At 37.9% G+C, this 21,311-nt stretch overlaps 1 protein-coding gene across 2 annotated transcripts in view; it reads left to right on the forward strand.

The window, feature by feature from the left end:
• The first annotated feature begins 3,045 nt into the window (after positions 1–3,045).
• Positions 3,046–21,311, forward strand: part of CLCN3 (chloride voltage-gated channel 3) — a 93,895-nt gene continuing 75,629 nt past the window's right edge. For both annotated transcript variants that reach the window (XM_039219208.1, XM_039219210.1), the window contains exons 1-2: positions 3,046–3,558; positions 15,092–15,267. In XM_039219208.1, the coding sequence (XP_039075139.1) occupies positions 15,108–15,267 (160 nt within the window). In that variant the 5' untranslated portion in view covers positions 3,046–3,558; positions 15,092–15,107. The remainder of the gene's footprint in view (positions 3,559–15,091; positions 15,268–21,311) is intronic.

The following is a 21,311-nucleotide window of genomic DNA, read 5'->3' on the forward strand; positions in this document are numbered from 1 at the left end:
TTAACAGGGCTTACAGGTAAATAAAATTTCCTCCATTTTTTTAAATTTGGAGAACAATATCATATACAAAGATATTATATGCCTAGAAAGTTCCTGGAAAGTTCCTCAAGACACAGTTAATTGTATTTTTTTGTGGACAGTGACACTACAGTTGGTCAGGTTGTGTAGGACACCAAATTTCAGTTTCTATTTTCTGAATTGTTTCAAAATATTTTACCTCACTGTATTAGCTTCCTAAGGCTACTGTAACAAGTAACACAAACTGAAGAGCTTAAAACAACAGAAATTTATTTTCTCAGTTCTGGAGTTTAGAAGTTTGAAAATTATGGTGTCAGTAGGGTTATGCCCTCTTTAAGGGCTTCAGGGAAGAATCTCTTCCTTGTTTCTTCCAGTTTCTGGTAGCCGCAGTTGTTCTTTAGCTTTTGACAGCATTAACTCCATTCTCTGCCTCCATTTTCACATAGTCATTTTCCTGTCTGTCTTTATGTCTCTTGTCTTCTTATAAGGCCACTAAACATATTGAATTAGCCCATTCTGATGACCTAGCCTTGACCACATTCCTAAAGAGCATATTTTCAAAAGAAGTCATATTTAAGGGGGAGGGGAGGAATCATTTGAGGGGTTTATATGGTTAACGTATAATAGCCATGATTTACTCTTAATTTAAAAAACTAATGTGCGACATTCTACAACATCCTTCATCTCTTTAACATCGATATCACAAAAAATTGGGGGAGGAGCTCTTAAATATTAAAAGAGATTTAAGAAACAACTGAAATGCAATGCTTGAAAGTTGATAGGATCCTGGTTTGAAAAAATGCTGAAAAATTTTTTTAACAATTGGTAAAATTTAAATATGGACTGGTTATTAGATATCAAAATTGCTAATTTTCCTAGTTGTGATATGGCACTGTTCTTGTGTTGGGTCAGTGTTATTCTTAGGAGATGCATTTTTTAAAATGTTTTATTTATTTCTGAGAGAGAGAGGGAGAGAGAGAGAGAGGCAGTGTGAGCAGGGGAGGATCAGAGAGATAGGGAGATACAGAATCTGAAACAGGCTCCAGGCTCTGAGCTGGCATTCAGCACAGAGCCCGCCGCAAGGCTCAAACCCATGAACCGTGAAATCATGATCTGAACCGAAGTCAGACGCTTAACCGACTGAGCCACGCAGGCACCTAGAGATGCATTTTTTAAAAATTTGTTCAGTATTTACTTATTTTTTAGAGAGAGGGGGGTAGGAGGGAGAGAGAGAGAGAGGAAGTCACAGATTCCCAAGCAGGCTTCAGGCTCTGAGCTGTCAGCACAGAGCCCCACGCAGGGCTCGACCTCACAAGCCACAAGATCATACCTGAGCTAAAGTAGGATGCCTAACTGACTGAGCCACCCAGGCACCCTGGAGATGCATGTTCAAGTATCTAGGGTAAAATATAATGTCTGCATCCTACTTTTCACATGCTTCAGGTGAAAAAAATATATCCAAATATAGATGAAGCAGAATTTTTGAATATAGGTGATTGATCCTGTCATGCCCATGGTTAAAACCCTTCAATATACAACTATTGTAAGTTGAATTTTTTCTTCACAAATGTAAGCTTTTAATATTTATCATATATATTAAAAAATGAACAACCATTGCATATGGATATGCAATGTACTATTCTTTTAAGTTTTCTGGATGTTTGGACATTTCCTTTTCTATTTATTATTTTTGAGAGAGAGAGAGAATGTAAGTACGGGAAGAGTAGTGAGAGAGGGAAATAGAGGATCCCAAGTGGGCTTGGCGCTGATAGCAGAGAGCCAGATGGGGGTCTCAAACTCACCAACCCTGAGATGTTAGAAGTCTGACACTTAACCACTGAGTCACCCAGGCGCCTCTGGACATTTTCCTAACAACCGGAAGGAAAAACTACTAACAACAAAACTTTCCAACCATCCCCGGTTATTTAGAATTAAGCACAAACTCTTTGACATAACTGCTGACTTCTGCATCATCACTTCAATTCATTATCCCCATTCTACATCTTGCACATTATAATCAAGTAATACCAGGATAACATAGGACTTTCAATTTCTTCCTCCCTTGTCTCAAATTTCTACGAGATACTGTTTGCTCCCCCTACCCCAACTCCTGCCCCTCAACTATTTTTTTTTCCGAAATCCCGATCAGATGTCAACTCCTCTGTAAAGATATTTTTCCACGTTGCTCTCTCAGAGGTATGCTCCGTTTCCTGAACAGCCATTCCTGATTGCACCATAACATAAACCCCTTGAGCCCGCATGGCAGGTTTACTGAAATTTGGCTGGCACACGTTAGTTTAACATTTGCTAAAATGTTGCTAAAAGGAAATACATTCAATTCGACCGTGTAAGAATCCTCGAATTACCCATTTTTTTCCAAAATACTTTATTTCCAAGCATTATTTTTGAAACTGCATAATGGCTAAATTTGGGTTATCAGTTTCCTCTGCAGGTTAGTCGGGCATATAACCCCCCACGACACATAAGACGAGGTAAGGCCGCTGCATTCCCTGCTCCCGACCTAGAAACACCGGCATCCCTTGGTGCTGAAGGCCGTTTCTCTCGTTTTGTTTTTGTAAGTAGCGTCCGCGGACCGCTGCTTTTGCTTTCGGGGCCGAAGCTCGCTGGGATTTCACGCGCTGCTCCGCGTCTTCTGCAGGCGTGGAATTGGGAGCTTCCGAGGATGCTGGGTACAGAGAGCGCCTGCGGCCTTCTGAGAATGTTTCCCCCAAGGTGGCCACCTCCTGTCCTTTCGCGAGGTCACCAGAGGGGCAAATAGCAAGGCGTGAGTGACGTGAGCTAATCTCCGGGGAAGGGTTTCACACCCAGCGCGGCCCCTCACGGCTCGCCTTGCTCCTCCTCCGGCCGCCCCAGCCCCGGCCCGCCCACCATTTCCACTTTGCCCAATAGGCGCCGAAGCGCCTCCAACCGCGGCCGGCGGAGGAGGTATTCGGCGGCCGGACGCTGAGCGGCCGTTCACGTCAACGCGGTGACGTCACGCGTAGACGCACCTGTCGGGCTCCTGACTCCTGCTGTTTCTCTTCCCCTTCCGTGGCTCGGGGCCGGTGTAGTCCGGAACCCACAGCCCCTTTTTACAGTCCCAGTTCGCCTGCGGCCCCGAGTTGGCCTGCGTTATGAGGCAGGAGAGTGTGTTGGGCTGAAAGGCATTCTACTTCATTTCCGAGTTGGAACATGGATTCACTGGGTCTTTTAAGAGGGAAGTGAGGTTGGAGATTTTTATTTTTAATTTTGGGTGGAAGCAGTTGACTTTAGGGCCCTCCAGTAGGAAGCGGATTTAACTTAATGCTGTTACCGTGTTTGGAGAGAACAAAAAAGGTCCTACCTGGCAAAATTTCCATAACCTCTTCAGTAGAAAACCCAAGGTATATTTTAAATCGCAATAGTTTTCGTTGTGTGTGAAGCTTTCTTCAGGTGGAGCTCCCAGGGTAGCTAGGTATTTTTATAGGTTTGAAACAGATGCAGAATCTAAAGGCAGCGCAAAAAACAGCCACCGGTTTTGCTATGCCTCTGAGCCGCAAGGTGAGTTGAACTGTATGAGTTAAGATTCGTTAGCTGTCATGTTCATGGATTTTGGGTCAACTGTGATGCCAGGGCTCTCGTCTTGGTTTGTCTTATAACAGAGCCCTACGTGATGTTAAACCTTCCCTGATTAGGTGTATTTCCTCGGACATTCTTTTAAGATTTCACCTGTTTCCTTTGGGAACCGTCGAAGGACCTTTGAATAGAGTGGAAGTAGATTCCAGGAAAAGATTAATACTGAATTCAGAGAGCGGGTTTTGCTTTCTCTAACATTGCCCAAATTTAAAATTAATATTCAGTTTTTCTATCTTTGGTCTAAATTTATGTGTATATCAAGACAGTTTGTGTGTGTGTATATATATATAACATTTGTGTTTTGATATTAAACTTGGATCAGAAAGTACCTTAGAATCTCAAATTAATTTTGCATATAATATATGCTTTATTTGTATAGGACATTAAACTGGAGCACATAGAAGATAATTACCTATACATTATGCTTTTGTATAAGATTTCTGAGATTTCTGTTTCTTTTGGAGGAAAAAAACCTTGTTTATGAGAGTTGAATCAATTTTTTTTTTTTTTTGGTAATTCAAACGTTCAGTTCTGCACACTAAACTATAAACTTTTTTGAGCCATGCAGTTTAGTTACTACAGCATCATTGTGGCTTTTGTCATTGTTGAATCTTTCCAGAAATGCTTTACTTTTCATCTCTAAACAGTTTAATTTACAAGATTCTTTTCTTGATGAGATTGGTATGAAAATAACTGATGTCAGCCAATTTTACATGCCTTTGTGAGTACTAGAAAATACTATGTAGCTCGAGAGTACAGATAGGAGTTAAAATGCTAATGTATATATTGTTGGTTTCCATCTTAAAAGGTGCCGCTGTTGATTATTGTTACATAGTGTGGCTTAAAAACCAGGTGTGTGACCTACAGGTATTTGTCAGATTGAGTATGCTTTAATGATCTCTGACTGATAACAGCCACTGTTGGCAAAATCCATGGCATCCTCCTCCTACACCCTACCTCCCACTCTTCGAAGACTTTGTTTGCTTGGAAAATGGGTCAAGTTATTTTAAGAGGTCAATAGAAATGTATAGTACTTACATCTTGGAAATTGTGTTTTAAGCACATGATTTCATTCCTACAAAGTTCATTACAAATGTAAAAATCCAACTTGGTTATGAGTTACAGTTAAGGGAACAGATTTGCTGAGGTTATGGTTTTATATTAACAAATTGGCTATTTTCCAAGTCATGTTGGTGATAGGCTTTCTATTTCCTGTCGTGTGACATGTTGGTAATAATTTTCAGACCGCTCAGGAAGCCAGATTTGAGCTCTGTGGTGGGTCAGATATCAAAGCAGTATCCTGTGGCATTTGGCCACTCTCACTGCTTTGCAGAACTTTCATCTAAGTTTCTGGTCAGACTTATCAGCAGTGATTTAAAACATATAATACAATATAACAAGTATTAGTATTTATTGAATGAATTCTATGGTTTAGATTCATTCCTAAGTGTTTTTTATGGATTTATCTCAATTATCACACCAACCCCATGAAATAGGTACTTTGTTTTTCCATTATACAGATGTAGAAACTGAGGTATAGAGCGGTTAATTAACTTGCCCAAGGTCTCAGTTAAGTGTTATTACTGGCACTATGATTTCAGAGCTCTTGCCCCCAATGGCCGCACTATATTTCAGGTAAGACCAGTTAAAATGCCAGAAGAAAACTTAGGATGAGAGATATGGCACCATAGGTTCATTTATTTTTCAGTTATAAAAGTAATTCTGGAAAATAAATTTTTGAAACCTTCATTCTACTACAACAAACTTTTTGTGTGTTTTTTCATATGCTCATTCACATATATAAACATTGTAGCTATGATTTATTTTGATTTTTAAAGATAAATGTTCTTCAATTAAAGTACAAAATAGGATCAACACATGTTGAAAAACTGCCTATTTGCATTGCTGAAATACAGATTTGATCTGCAACTTTGACTGCAATCAATTAAATATTTTTTTTGCCTTTTTGGGAAGTAGTTGAACAGTTTGTCTTGTAAAATCATGAAAATTATTTAGTTTTCCACAGCATCTTTTTGTTGGATTATTGTTTATAGTCTAAGCCTTAGATTTATGTGTTTTTACTTTTAAAATCAGCTTGTATTTAACTTTTGAATGACTCAAATTTTTTATGAATCTAGCCAACTTTCTTCAGCGTTTCTACTTCCTTTAGCGGGTTATTCATGTAATACTTCTTTTGAAGAAAAATACAAGCACGACAGTTTGGACATGCAGCTAAATAATAGTAGAGATAAAATATCAAGCAATATTGCTTTGGGGAGAAATCAGTTTCATTACTGTCATATCTTGTATGTGGTAACAATTTGTATCAGAATAAATTCTTTGTTACTACTGTGATGTTCTGAGCTAAGTTTCATGATGTTGAATGGGGCGGAGGGGTCATTCTTTGGTAAAATAAATTTGAGAAGCTTTTCATAATTTTTTGTTAGTGTTTACTACAGGTTTTCTCAAGAGCCGTATGTTGTTAGCCGTTATAATTCTAGAATGGGGTACGCTTTATTCCCCAAACGTACTTGACCACAAAATCTTTTACTGGACTTGTATTCTGTTTACATGCTCATCTTCAAATATTTTTGTTGTATTCTTGGCTACATAGTATGATTCGTGTCAGTAGTTTTACCTCAGTTAACTTCTCCCATGTCTGCCCCATAAAGTCCCACTTAGCTTTTAAGGTCGAACTCAGTTGTGTCTCTTCCAAGGAAGGCTTCTCATCTTCAGTTACACTGAGAGATGAGCTCTTTTTTCCTGAGCTCTTATAACACTACTGCTGTCTTCTATGACATCTGTCATATATTGCCTTTTATAGTGTACATTACTTTATAGGAAATTATTACAACATTGCTTTTGAGGGCAGTGTGTAATGCAATTTATGCTGAACTTTACTGAAAACCATAAGACCTATGCAGATATGATGCCATTAATCAATAAAAACTCTTTATATTTTTTACAATTTCTGGTACATTACTAGGTATTCTGTAAACATTAGTGAGTGAATGAGTGATTATGTTGAAATTCATTGTCACATTTTGATTTTTGACCATTACTTAATACAGTTAAAATGTTTATACAGTTATTTATATGAGATGCTTAAAGTATTTCTATGAAAATGCTCCTTACACACAAATGGCTACATCAGTCAGAGTTTTCCCTCTGCTATTATGCTTGTGAAACTTTTGTCCGTCTCTCTAGTTGCTAATATTTGGGATCTCCATTTCTTTTTTTCGGTGATATTGTACCTACTTTTCTCTTCAGCTTACTAGCCAGCCAGATAGCTGACTGATAAACCTTTGAAACTTAGCCATAATCTTTTTTAGCCCTACCCAGTCTCCTTTCTGAGGGAGGCAGAACTTGATTGGGTGCTATGGAAAATTGGTGTAACTACTTCAGGCTGTGGGTCCCTTAGCCACGAACTTGCGGTCTCCCTAGTTGTTCTTCCCACCCGTCAGTTCTGGTGGCGTACCCTTCGTGTTTGCAGTTTGCGTGCTAGGTTGGTGCACTGAGTGAAGGCAACCATTCCCCTCATTGTAGTCTGGCCTTGAATGGGACTGAAGCCTAGATGTGTAATTCTATAGTTGAAAACAACACTCTGATCTTAAGTCTCATAAGATGTAGAGGAGTGAAATTTATTCTTCTAGCTGTTTTGAATCAATTAGTCAAGTCAGAAAGCTAGCAGGTATCTTAGATTTCTTCCCTGTTTGTCACAGTTTATTGGTTGCCACATCCTTTTAAATATTTTCTGGAATTCTTTTTATTCCATATTGTGATGTCTTAGGTTAGTCATGCCTTCAGGATCTCATATTTAGGATTACTCAGGGTTCTACGGGAATTAGGGTTACCTAACTCCTCTTTCCACTTTTTGCTCTTCTATCTTCCATACTGCTGCTACTGTTGTCTTGCTAAAATTTGTATTTGGCCGTGTAGTTTGTCTTTTAAAACTCTTAATGGTTTCTCTTGTGTATAAATGAGAAAATAGGTTCTTTAGCACAATGTATGAGCTCCTCCCTTTCTGATCTGGCCTGTGTCCACCTCTCCAGCTACCCTCCAGTCCCTTACCTCTTATTTTAGCTACCTAAGCAGCTTTTGTTATTAGGCTGCTGTATTTTTGCATGTACTTTTTTTTTGGCCTGTATTGACTTTTTACCTCATAGTTAGCCCAGTTCACTCATCCTAATCCTTCAATACTCAGCTTAAACATTCCCTTTATTAAATATTCACTTTTAGGGATGCCTGGGTGGCTCAGTTGGTTAAGTGTCTCACTTTAGCTCAGGTCATGAGCTCATAGTTCTTGTGTTTGAGCACCATGTTGGGCTCTGTGCTGACAGCTCAGAGCCTGGAGCCTGCTTTGGATTCTGTGCCCCTTCCCGACTCATGCTGTGTCTCTTTCTGTCTCTAAAGAAATAAATAAACATTAACAAAAATTTTTTTTAATAATTAAAAAACTGTTCGCTTTTAAGACTTTTCCAGATAGTATGCTTATTCCTTTTCAGTGGTATCAAATACCTTCAGTATACCTTTCCTGTGATATTATGCCATACTGTAGTTATTTGTATATCTTTTGCCTTCACTGCTTTAGGAATAGGATCCATATTTTACTCATTACCCTGGCACCTGGCTTTGTGCCTTGTACATGATGGGTACTGAGTAAATGGTTGTCAAATACATTAATAAGTGACTTTGAAAACTAATTTTGGCTACAAGGGAGATGATGATCCTGTAAACTGAGATAGGGAATGTAGGAGAATAAGCAAGTTTGGGACAAATATTCAGTTTCAGTTTCGTTGAATTGGAGTTTGCACATAACATCGAAATAGATATCTACCATTCATTTGTTATGTATATATTATTATACTATAAGTATTAATTGACCCAGCAAGATTTTGTAGATATAGATAATATTATAAAATTTATATGGAAAGGTAAATTAACTAGAATAGCTAAATAATTTTGAAAAATAAGAATAAAGTGTGAGAAATTAATCTATCCAATTTCAGGCTTATTTCAGAGCTAGAGTAATCAAGACTCTGGTATTGTTGGGGCCCCTGAGTTGCTCAGTTGGTTAAGTGTCTGACTTTGGCTCAGGTCATGATCTCACAGTCCATGGGTTCGAGCCCCATGTTGGGCTCTGTGTTGACAGCTCAGAGCCTGGAGCCTGCTTCAGATTCTATGTCTTCCTCTCTCTCTGCCCCTCCCCTGCTCGCTCTCTGTCTCTGCCTCTCAAAATAAAATAAAGATATAAAAAAATTTTTTTTAAAAAGACTGGTATTGCTGAAGGCATAGACACATAGATCAGTGGAACAGAACACAAAGCTCTGAAATAGATGCACAGAAATATGCCTAATTTTTGACAAAGGCAAAAGAAAAAAACAAATGAGTGAAAGATAACTTTTTTCAGCAAATACTGCTGGAACAATTGGACATCCAAACATTAAAAAAAAAAAAAGAAAAACCCAACCCCCAAACCCCCCCAAAACAAAAAACTTCAATCTGTGTCTTAACACCTTATACAAAAACTCATGCAAAGTGGATCGTGGACTTTACATGTAAAATGTAAAACTTTAAAAAATATAGGGACACCTGGGTGGCTCAGTTGGTTAAAGTATCTCTTGATTTCGACTCAGGTCATGCTCTTACAGTCATAAGATTGAGCCCCAAATCAGGCTCTGTGTTGGATGTGGAGCCTGCTTAAGATTCTCTCTCTCTCCCTCTCCCCCTTTCCCTCCCCAGCTTTCATGTTTGTTCTCTCTCTCTCTCTCTCTCAGAAAAAATAAAAAAAAATTAGAAAATCTTTGGGGGGTAGATTTCTCAGATGACATCAAAAGCATAACCCATAAAGGAAAAATTGATAAATTCAGTTTCATCAAAATTAGATATTTTGCTCAGTGATAGACCATGTTAAAAGGAAGAAAGCCACAGGCACCCAGCTGGCTTAGTGGAGCATGTGACTCTTGATCTCAGGGTCGTGAGTTTGAGCCCCACATTGGGCGTAGAGACTACTTTAAAAAAGAAGGGGGGGGAAGAAAGTCAAGCTATAAAGTGGGAGATATTTGCAAACAACATATATGACAAAGGACTGGCATCTAGAATATACATTCTAAAGTACAAAACTTAGCAGTAGAAAAGCAATCCAATTAGAAAATGGGCAAAATATGTGAAGAGTCATTGCACTGAAGAGGATAGGCAGACAGCAAATAAGTACATAAAAAGATGTTCAACATAATTAGCTATTAGGGAAAAACAAACTACAGTGAGATCTCACTACATTCCTAAGGGAATGGCTAAAATACAAATTGGTGGCAACAGAAGTTCTGGTAAGGATGGGGAGAAACTGGATCACCCATGTATTTATTGTTGGTGGGACTGTAAAACTGGTAGTTTCTTAAAAAACTAAACGTGCAACTACCCTATTACCCAGTTAATGCATTCCTTGAATTTTATCCCAGAGAAATGTTTTGAGTTCATATTAAAACCTGTACATGGATATTTATGGCAGCTCTGTTCATAATACCCCAAAACCTAGAAAAGAGCCAGATATTTTACAATGGGTACTGGTTAAATTACAGTACATCCATACCATGGACTACTACTCAGCAATCAAAAGGAAAGAACTGTTGATACCTAAAGCAATCTGGATGAATCTCTAGAGAATTATACTGAGTGCAAAGAGTTAATCCCAAAAGGTGACATAGTATATGATTCCATTTATATAACCTACTTGAAATAGCAAAATCCTAGGGATAGAAAACAGATTATGGGTTGCTAGGAGTTAAGTAATGGGTTATGGTAAGACTGGAAGAAAATGGGCATGGCTATTAAAGAGCAAGATGAGGGATCCTTGTGGTGATGCACATATTCTGTATCTTTTTTTTTTTTTTAAGTTTATTCATTTTTGAGAGAGAGAGAGCACAAGCAGGGAAGGGGTGGAGGGAGGGAGAGAGAATACCAAGCAGGCTCTGCACTGTCAGCAGAACCTGACACGGGGTTTGAACTCACGAACTGGGAGATCATGACCCGATCTGAAATGAAGAGTTGGACACCCATCTGATTAAGCCACCCCAACATGTTCTGTACTATCAGTGTCAGTATTTGGGTTGTGATATTCTGTAGTTTTGCAAGATGTTACCATTAGCGGAAGCTGAGTAAAGGGTACACAAGTACCTAAAGAGTACACAAATCTCTATGATTTTTAACAACTGCATGTGAAATCACAATTACTTCAAAAAGTTGAGTGAAAAATTACTGAACACTTAATATGTGCTAGGTACTATGCTAATGAACATTGATTATGCAGTATTGAACAGAAATTGACACTGTGCCAAATCTCAGGATACATTCTAGTTGGGAAGACAGATGTTAATTAAGTAATTGCATAAATAAGTATAATATTACAAATGTAGAAAATGATAAAGGAGAGAATTAAGAGCTAACAATGAAAATTTGACCTAGTCAAGCAAGATTTGCCCAGGTAGTAAGTAGGTCAGAGAGGCATTCCTTATTAGTTGCATGACTTTGAGTAAGTTATTTAAACTCTGTGCCTCAGTTTCCTCATCTGTTAAATGAGAATAATAATAGTATCTAAGCTTTAGGGTGATTATATTTAGTACAACTATAAACAAGTTAATTTGTGTCATGTTAAGGATGAAGTTGAACAGGTAATAAACTCTGTTTAAGAGGGTTTTGGAGAGGGGTGGAGGGTTCCTGGGTAGCTCAGCTGGTTAAGCATCCGACTCTTAATGTCAGCTTAGGTCACGATCTCATGGTTTTGTGGGTTTGAGCCCCTCATCATCCCCTACTTGTGATTCTCTCTCTCCCTCTCCCCTTCCCACACTAGCACTGTCTCTTTCTCTCTCAAGATAAAAAAATTTTAAGTGTTTTTTTAATGTTTATTTGTGTGGGAAAGTGTGCTCACATGTACAAGTGAGGGAGGAGCAGAGAGAGAGGGAGACAAAGAATCCCAAGCTGACTCGGCACTGCCAGTGCAGAGCCTGATATGGGGCTTGAACCCATAAAGGGTGAGATCATGAACTCATAAACGGTCAGATCATGACCTGAGCCGAAATCAAAAGTCCGATGTCTAACAGACTGAGCCACCCAGATGCCCCTGTTTAACAGTTTGTTAAATAGACAATTGATGTGAAGAATGAGTAGGAAAGTTAATTAGGTGGAGAGCAAAGGGTATATTCCAAGCTGAGGAAGCTGTAAGCTAGGACACAGGGTAGTTAGGACTGAGAAGAAGATCAGTGAATCTAAAGAACTGCAAGAAGTACACACTTCAAAGTGAAGCTAGAGAACTAGACAGGGGCCAGGCTGCATAGGGTTTTGTCTGCAAGGTTTAAGAGTTTGCAAGGTTTAAGAGTTTGTCTGCTAAGGTTGGTGAGAAGTGAGTGAGACTTTATGGAGTGCAGAGAGATTACTGATCAGACTTAGTTTCAGGAAAGACCATGATGACTGTGGTATGGAGATCGGATTAGAGGGGAGTCAAGGTAATGGTACATAGATCATTTAGGAATTTTCTGCAGTACACCAGGCTTTATTCCTAGAGATTTTCATAGGTTATGTTATCTCTAATCCTTATAACTGCAAGAATATATTCACAGACCACTGTGTGTCTATTATGTTTTGAAATGACTTTATATTTTTTGATAAAAAGGACAAGATGACTTTGTAGTATTGTTTTCATTTTTTTTAAATATGCAAAATTTCGGCTACCATATTGTGGGCAAGCCTGGGAATTGGGTTTAGAACTTAAAAAGATTTATCATTGGTATCCAGATTTCTTCTGTGTATTTCCTTTATGCTACTACAGAATTTTAGATACTCTTATAAAGAAAGGTGTAGAAGCTAGATGTCTCAGAGTTATTGGTGAAATTAAGTTTTTTAAGCATATTGCAAGAGTTAAGTTCCCAGTTACCACTTACTGGTTTTTGAGGACTTTTGGGGAAATGGAGGAGATACCTTGGAATTGCTAATTGAAGTCCCAGTACACAGAAATGTTCAGTTAGATATTTCTCAGTGATGTGTAGCCTCTAACTAACATTCATTGATGTGTGTTATCACATGTCTTCAGCCCTTCTAGTCTGATCATGAGGTAAAGAAGAGATGAACAGAATGTGTTCTTTCTAAAATCTTGGCATATGGGCTTTGATACTGCAAAATTAAAATGGTTCATGCTTATTTTTTAAAAAGGCTTTTGGCTATTTACTCAAGAGCCACAATGTTTAATTTGATTGCCTCCACGGACACTGCAAAGTTCTTTGCATGAATGGGTATTTTCATACTATTCTAACATTTATCTTAAATCTAGGCTGCCTTTGGTAGAGGTAACTATAAAACATTAATGAAGTTGCAAAGCAGTAAGTATGCAAGTTTTCTTTGTAATCCACATGCTAAATCTTTGGTTATCCTCCCAAGACCAGAGTAGTACTGTTGTAGAGAGCGTTTGTTTATTGAAAACTGAACACATTTCTCTTTTTTACCTCATTGACGGAATACACAATTTGACATTTTGACATTTATTATTCATATATTATGTACCAATGACTATGCCAGATGCTGAGAATAGAGACACACTCTCAAGGAGGTCTCCAAATTTCACTTTCTTTAAAATAGTCTTTAAGTTAGGAAATTTATATAATAAGTCTGTTAAAAATAGTATTTGGCAATATTTTATTTTTGTAAAAAGAAGTGTAGAATCTCTACAAATAATTTTAATTGTTATAGCTCTTTCAGTTTATTTTTCCCTGTGCAGAAGGACAATGTACCAAGGACAGGAGATTGTCTTAAAACACTTCAAGTCTTCATTATTAAAATTCAGCACTAGAGGGACACCTGGCTGGCTCATTTGGTAGAGCCTGTGACTCTTGGAGCCTACTTAAAAAAAAAAAAAAAGAAAAAAGAATTTAACACTAGAATTGGAGTGTGCTTAGTGCCATTATCTTTTATTTTCATATGTACTTATGACATATCTATTAAGTATTTGTTTTACAAGGCTTACTGGTTTGACTGCTTTTATGACTGTATTGTTCAAGTCCCGCACATGAACCTTTCTAGTCAATTGCTAATGTTTTGCACTCTCCATTTAGATGTTGAGCAAGTAAGTAGATGTATTTTAAAAATAAGACTATTTAAGAGTATACTGTTTTTAGAGAGTAAGAACAATGAAAACGTAAGCACTTTTCGTATTACCAGCTTTGAAAAAAAGAAAATTGTGACTTAAATTTAAAAATAATAGAAGGAGGGCTGCCTGGGTGGTTGGGTGCCTTCAGCTCAGGTCATGATCTCGTGGTTTAAGAGTTCAAGCCCCACATCAGGGTCTGTGCTGACTGCTCAGAGCCTGGAGCCTGCTTCAGATTCCTTGTCTCCATCTCTCTCTGCCTCTAACCCACTCACACTCTGTCTCTCTCTCTCGGTCTCCCAGAAATAAAAAATAAAAGCATTAAGAAAATCAAAACAAAAAATGATGAAAGGAGAATTAAGTTAATATTAAAAAATTAAATTACAGCATTTAAAGGACACCTGGGCGGCTTAGTCAGTTAAGCCTCCAACTTCGGCTCAGGTCACAATCTCACAGTTCATGAGTTCAAGCCCTGTGTCAGGCTCGTGCTGACAGCTGAAAGCCTGGAGCCTGCCTCAGATTCTGTGTCTCCCTCTCTCTCTGTCCCTCCCTCACACTCTATCTCTCCCTTTCTCTCAAAATAAACATTACAAAATAAGTGTTTTATTTAAAAAAAAAATTTTTTTTTGAAAGAGAGTGCACATGGCATGTGCCAGCATGAGCAGGGAAGGCGCAGAGAGAATGGCGGACAGCGGATCTAAAGGGGGCTCTGTGCTGACAGCAGAGAGCCTGATGCAGGACTCAAATTCATGAACCATAAGATCATGACCTGAACTGAGGTCAGATGTTTGACTGAGTCACCCAGGTGCCCCAAATTATACAATTTTAGAATTAGTACTTGAATTTAGTAAAATAGTCAAAAGGGACCAAGAATCTGCCTTTTAGACCTGGTACTTAAGCCATTTTGTTCCTTTCTCCTACAGGCAACTTTTCTTGGAAATCCCTCCAGTGATTTTCTATATTCTGTTTTTCTTCCTCTCCCTCCTGCCCTCTCCTCTGCTTTTTTTTTTTTTTTTGATAAAGCTCTGACACACATATATTGTGGTATACCTAAAAAAACACTTCTTTGTACTTTTTAAACTTAACAACTGATCTTGCAGATTGTTTTATACCACTACCTGAAGAAATCCTTTGTTCTTTTTTTGTAGCCTCATAGTGAGAATAGAATTAAATCATCCCAAAAGACTTAATAGAGTGAGCTATTGTTACTGTGGATGAACTTAGTATTTTTTAAATACAGGATCAGAAGTTTCTTTTTGTTATGTTAAACTAGGTGATTTTTATAATATGCTGGGAAAATGTTAAAACCACTCTTTCCTCTTTTTTCAGATAATCAGAGAGCTAAATGGAGTCTGAGCAGCTGTTCCATAGAGGATACTATAGAAACAGCTATAATAGTATAACAAGTGCGAGTAGTGATGAGGAGCTTTTAGATGGAGCAGGTGTTATTATGGACTTTCAGACTTCTGAAGATGACAATTTGTTAGATGGTGACACAGCAGTTGGTAAGTTTGGCATTTATAACTTTTAATGTTTGTAGTAATGTCCACTAATAAATATGTACATTATTTTATTGAGGTTGAGTTTTTGGATAGTTTTGGATTTTTTTTTTTATGTTCTAATTGAGTTGATTCCTATAACAACCATTTTAAAGTGTTCAGAGGCGGATGGGTGGCTCAGTCATTTATGTGTCCAACTCTTGGTTTCAGCTCAGATCATGATCTCACAGTTCGTGAGTTCAAGCCCTGTGTCTGGCTCTGAGCTGAGAGTGTGGAGCCTGCTTGGGATTCTCTCCCTCCTCTCTCTGTCCCTTCCCTGCTTGCATACTTCCTCTCTCTTTCAAATAAATAGACTTAAAAAAAATTAAGTGTCCAGTTCATTGGCATTTAGCACATTTACAATGTTGCGCAATTACCACTTTTAACTAGTTCTGAAACATTTTCATTATCCCAAAAGAAAACCTGTATATGGGTAAGCTTAAAAATTTAAATGTAACATAATATGGAGATGTATGTAACTATAATTGGAATCCTCAGAGAAACAGAACCTAATAGGATGCATATAGATACACAGAAAGAGATTTATTATGAAGAATTAGCTCTCATGTTTGTGGAGGCTGAGTCCTACAATCTGTCATCTGCAACTGGAGGCCCAGGAAAGCTGGTGGTGCAGTTCTAGTCCAAACCCAGAGGCCTGAGAACCAGGGGAGCCAACGGTGTAAGTGTCAGGGCCCTAGATCCAGAAGTGCTGATGTCCAAAGGCAGAAGATAGATGTCCCACATCAAGCAACAATTTCACCTTTCCTCTGCCTTATTCTATTCACATCCTCAACTGATTGGATGATGCCCACTTGCATTGTAGGGCACCTTTTTTAAGTCTGCTGAATCAAATGCTAATCTCTTCTGGAAAGACTCTCACAGACACACACATAAATAATCTTTTACCAGCTATCTAGGCATCCCTTAGCTCAGTCAAGTTGACGTATAAAATTAACCATCACAGCAATCATCAGATTGTAAGTGTGAAGATTCTACAAAGTGAATCCACTCATATAACTATCCCTCATCAAAAAATAAAACAACTGGGTAGCGCTGTTGGTTGAGCGGCTGACTCTTGATTTCAGCTCAGGTCATGATCCCAGGCTTGTGGGATTGAGCTGAGCATAGAGTCAGCTTGAGAAATTCTCTCTCTCTCTCCCTTTGTCCCTCTCCTCTGCTCCTGTGTGTGTTCTCTCACTCTCTCTCTCTCTCAAAATAAATAAAACGTTACCAGTTCCTTCAGAATTCTCCCTTGTTCCTCCTTCCAGTTTCAAAGGTAACTATTATTTTGACTTCTTTCTATTTTACAGGTATTTAAATTTTATATAAATGGAATTATAGTATATATACTCTATTGTGTCTGGTATCATTGATTTATGTTTTGAGACTCATCTGTGTTGCTGAATATAGCCAGAATTAATTTGTTTTCATTGCAACGTAGTATCATTGTGTACACACGCTGCCATTTGTTCTGTTGTGTACATTGGTGGTGGACATTTAGGGGTTTTTTTCATTCAGATTTTGGCTCTCCGTAATAATGCTTTTATGAATTTTCATGTACTTATGTTTTAGTGCACATTATATACCCAGTTCTGTGGGATTTATACCTTGGAATTGAATTCTTACTTGATGGAGTATATGAATTTCAGTATTTACTAGGTATTCTCAAAGATGGTTCCAAAGTAGTTGTGGCATATTCATTTTACCAGCAGTATGTGAAAGTTCTGGTTGTTCCACATTTTCACCAATACTTGATATTTTCAGTTTAAAAAGTTTTGGCTATTCTAGTGTGAATGCAGTATTCTCACATTTTGATTTTATTTTACATTTATCTGAAGGCTTATGAGTTTAGATACACATTTGCATGTTTATTGGCTTTTTAAAAGCTGCCTATTTTGAAGTGTCAGTTTGCTATTTTTGCCTATTTTATGAATGCTTTATGCATTCTGATTAAAAGTCCGTTATCAGATAGATGTATTGCACATGTCCTCTCTCACTCTGGTATGCCTTTTCACGTTCTTATTGGAATGTTTTGATGAAGATGCCATCAAGTCTATCGAAATCCAGTTAATCTTTTTCTTTATTCTTTGTCCTTTTTGTAATCTATTTGTAATCTCTTCCCATATCTCAATGAAGATATTCTCTGATATTCTTCTAGAAGCTTTATTTTTTTGTGTGTCTTTCACATTTAGATTTATAATCTTCCTTGCACCTAACTTTTATATGTGATATAAGTTAAAGGTTTAGATTCATTTTTTCCCATATGGATAACTAGCTGATTGGCACCATTTATTGAAAAAACCTTCCATTCTCCTGTGTACTGCAGTGGCATCTTTATCACATATCAAGTGGATAGATTTCCGTATGTCTGTTTTTGGACTTTATACTGTTACAATGAAATTCTTATCTCTCCTTATGCCAAAAGTCAACTTATATATGAGTTTTGTTTTTCCTACTGGTCTTTCATTGACTTGTTTGTGGTCTATGTAGTCTACTTAAATTTAATGTAATCACTGATATATTTGAGTTCAATATATTTGTGAGAGAGAGAGAGACAGACAGAGAGAGAGAGAGAGAATGAAAGGGGGAGGGGCAGAGAGAGAGGGATACACAGAATCTGAAGCAGGCTCCAGGTTCTGAGCTGTCTGCACAGAGCCAGACAGGAGGCTGGAACTCACAGACCATGAGATCATGACCTGAGCCAAAGATGACGCTTAACTGACTGAGCCATATGGGTGTCCCTCTTCATATATTTTAAACTTTACAAGACGTTGTTGTTTTATGTCAGTGTCCATTTAGATTTAGCTACATCTTCACTTTTTCTGTTGCTCCTCATTTTATACTGTATTTTCATATTTCTGTGTGGGTTAGGTGTCTTTCTGCTTGAAGAACTCTCTTTGATAATTTCCTTTCATTACTAACTGCCAGCAATAAATTCAGTGTTTCAAAAGTTTTTGTTTCCCCTTTATATTTGTAAGATATATTTGTAGTTATTTATTTCCAGATGTATGGTCATTTCCTTTCAACACGTAAAAAATTTTTTTAACGTTTATTTATTTTTGAGAGATCGGGAGAGAGACAAAGCATGAGCAGAAGAGGGGTAGAGAGAGGGAGATGTAAAATCTGAAGCAGGTTCCAGGCTCTGCACTGACATAACAGAACTCAATGCAGGCCTTGAAACGAACTGTGAGATCATGACTTGACCGAAGTCAGGTGCTTAACTGACTGAGCCACACAGGCGCCCCTCTTTGAGCACTTTCAAGCTATAATTCTGGTGTCATTTGCCTTCTGTTATTTCTTTTGAAAGGTTAACTATCAGTTCTTTTCTTCTTTTGGCTGCTTTTAAGATTTTTTCTTTGTTTTTTATCTTTCAGAAGCTTAACCAAAGTTGCTTAAGTGTGTTTTTCTTTGTATCTATTCTGGCTTGTTTTATTAGAGCCTCCTGAATTGTGACATGATTTTTCTTTTTTCTTTTTTTTTTTTTTTTTTAATCTTTGGATAATTTTAACCAGTGTGTCCTCAAATGTCGTATTTGCCATTATTTCTCTCCTCTTTTTGGGACTCCAGTTACATGTTAGATCTTTTCTCTGAGATCCTTGTGTCTCTTATGCTCTTCTCTTTACTTTTTCTTTTTTTTTTTTAATTTGCATATTTCAGCTCCTTTCAGTAAATACCAAGCAAAGCAATAACTGGATCATGTGATAAGAGTATATTTAGTTTTGTAAGAAACTGCCAGACTGTCTTCTGAAGTGTTTGTACTGGGGCTTCTGAGTGGCTCAGTTGTTGATTTATTTTTTTTGTGGCTCAGTTGTTTAAACGTCTGACTTTGGCTCAGGTCATGATCTTGCAGTTCGTGCATTCGAACCCCATATCAGGCTCTGTGCTGCCAGCTCAGAGCCTGGAGCCTGCTTCAGATTCTGTGTCTCCTCATCTCTGTGTCCCTCTCCTGCTTGCACTCTCTCTCAAAAATATAAACATTAAAAAAAAAAATAAAGTGGATGTACCATTTGTATTCCCACCAGCAATGAATGAGAGAGTTCCTGTTGCTCCACATACATGTCCACATCCGGTGTTCTCAATCGTTTGGATTTTAGCTGTTACAACAGATGTCTATTGGTATCTCATTGTTTTCTGTCAAGTTTTGAATATCAGTTATCTCTCAGCCACCGAATTTCCATTTGATTAATTTTTACTGATTTCTGTACTCTGGGAGAAATTCTCTGCTCTTCTTGAACATTTTAAATCCTTTCTTTAAAGTCCATAGCTGAGTATTCTACACAGACCTTTGGGTCTATATCTGTTGCCTGTTTTTACCTTGTTTTTCCAGTCTTTTAGCTCTGACTTCAGGTGTACTTTGTAAGTTTTAATTGAATGCTGCATATTGTATACAGAAAATTATAGATGCTGTGGATGATGATATCTTCTTCACTGTAGTGTATTTAATTTTTTTCTGTGTAGACAGGTAGACCAAGAGCAAATTACATTGAACCCCCAAGAGAATTAACAGCATGGTTTCAGACTTTCCATGAGTTAGTCTATATTTTGGCTTACTTTATTTTTAGGGCATAGCCCTTGAGGATTTTAGTGGAAAGCTTGGTGTGTTTACAAGACTCCTCTTTGATGGGTGCTGAAACTTAGTTTTTATCTCCCTGGCATTTTAAGCCTACTGACAGCTTTGCTAATTGTTTTAGTCTCATAACCACTTTTTACTTAGATTCTCAGCCTCTTGCTCATGAAATCTAGGAACATAAATATTTTTAGGTGAAAAGTATTATAGAATGATCTGTCTCTTTTCTCCAGGATATTGGACTGTTCAAGTCCACATTGGTGATTCTGAACTTCAAATTTTGTTTACTTGACCCCAGAAGACTGTCAAAAGCTCCTCACTGTCACTTTCTGCTGGGGTTCTCAGTCTCTATACTTATTAATCAAGAAATGACTCAAGGGCAAAAAGTGGTTGAGACTGTTGGGTTTACCTTTTTCACTTTTTTTCAGAATTGTGGCAGTTGTATGCTTTCTGACTGTTTTGGGTGCTCTTAGATTTTTTTAAAATAAATACAGTATTTTGTTATTATAAATCATTTGCTCTCTTCATCACTAATGGGTTTTTTCCTAATTTTAATTATGAAGTTATGAGCCAGATAAAAGCCTGTATTTATAATTTGGAAAATGAAGGGAAATTTAACGGCATACCCACTATTCTATGTTTAAGTAGCTTTTTGGTTCCTTTATGTGGGATGGAGGATTAACTCAGGGAAGTAAATAGACCCAGGAGAACCTCTTTCCTTCTTTGCACATAGCCATCAAGTACTGATGATGTCTTTTTTTTTTTTTTTCTAGGAGAGAGAGAGAGAGACAGCGCAAGCAGGGGAGGGTCAGAGAGAGAGGGAGAAACAGATTCTGAAATAGGCTCCAGGCTCTGAGCTGGCAGTCAGCACAAAGCCCGACACGGGGCTCGAACCCACGAACCGCGAGATCATGACCTAAGCGAAAGTCGGACGCTCAACCGACTAAGCCACCCCGGCGCCCCGATGATGTCTTTATTTGTAATTTTCAGTAAGAGAGAGTACCAAGTAAGAAGGAAGGGGCAAGTGTACAAAAAATATATTTGTTCTTTTTTCAATTTTTAAAAAAATATTTATTATTTATTTTTGAGAGAGAGAGACAGAGCAGGAGAAGGGAAGGGGCAGAGAGGGAGACACAGAATCCAAAGTAGGCTCCACGCTCTGAGCTGTCAGCACAGAAGCCCTATGTGGGGCTTGAACCCATGAACCGTGAGATCAAGACCTGACCTGAAGTTCGACGCTTAACCAACTGAGCCACCTAGGCGCCCCATGTTCTCTTTTTTATTAGAGAAGATAATTTTTCTATAACTCTATCAGTAGACTTCTTATATCACTCACTGGCTACAGTTGGGTCATATGCCCATACATAGACCAATCACTGATAAAGAGAAATGGGATTACTGACTGGTTTAAACAACCATAATTTGTTCCTTGAAATTAGACACA

The sequence above is a fragment of the Hyaena hyaena genome, unplaced genomic scaffold (genome assembly GCF_003009895.1).
Source record: "Hyaena hyaena isolate Hyena2069 unplaced genomic scaffold, ASM300989v1 scaffold_804, whole genome shotgun sequence".
NCBI lineage: Eukaryota > Metazoa > Chordata > Mammalia > Carnivora > Hyaenidae > Hyaena > Hyaena hyaena.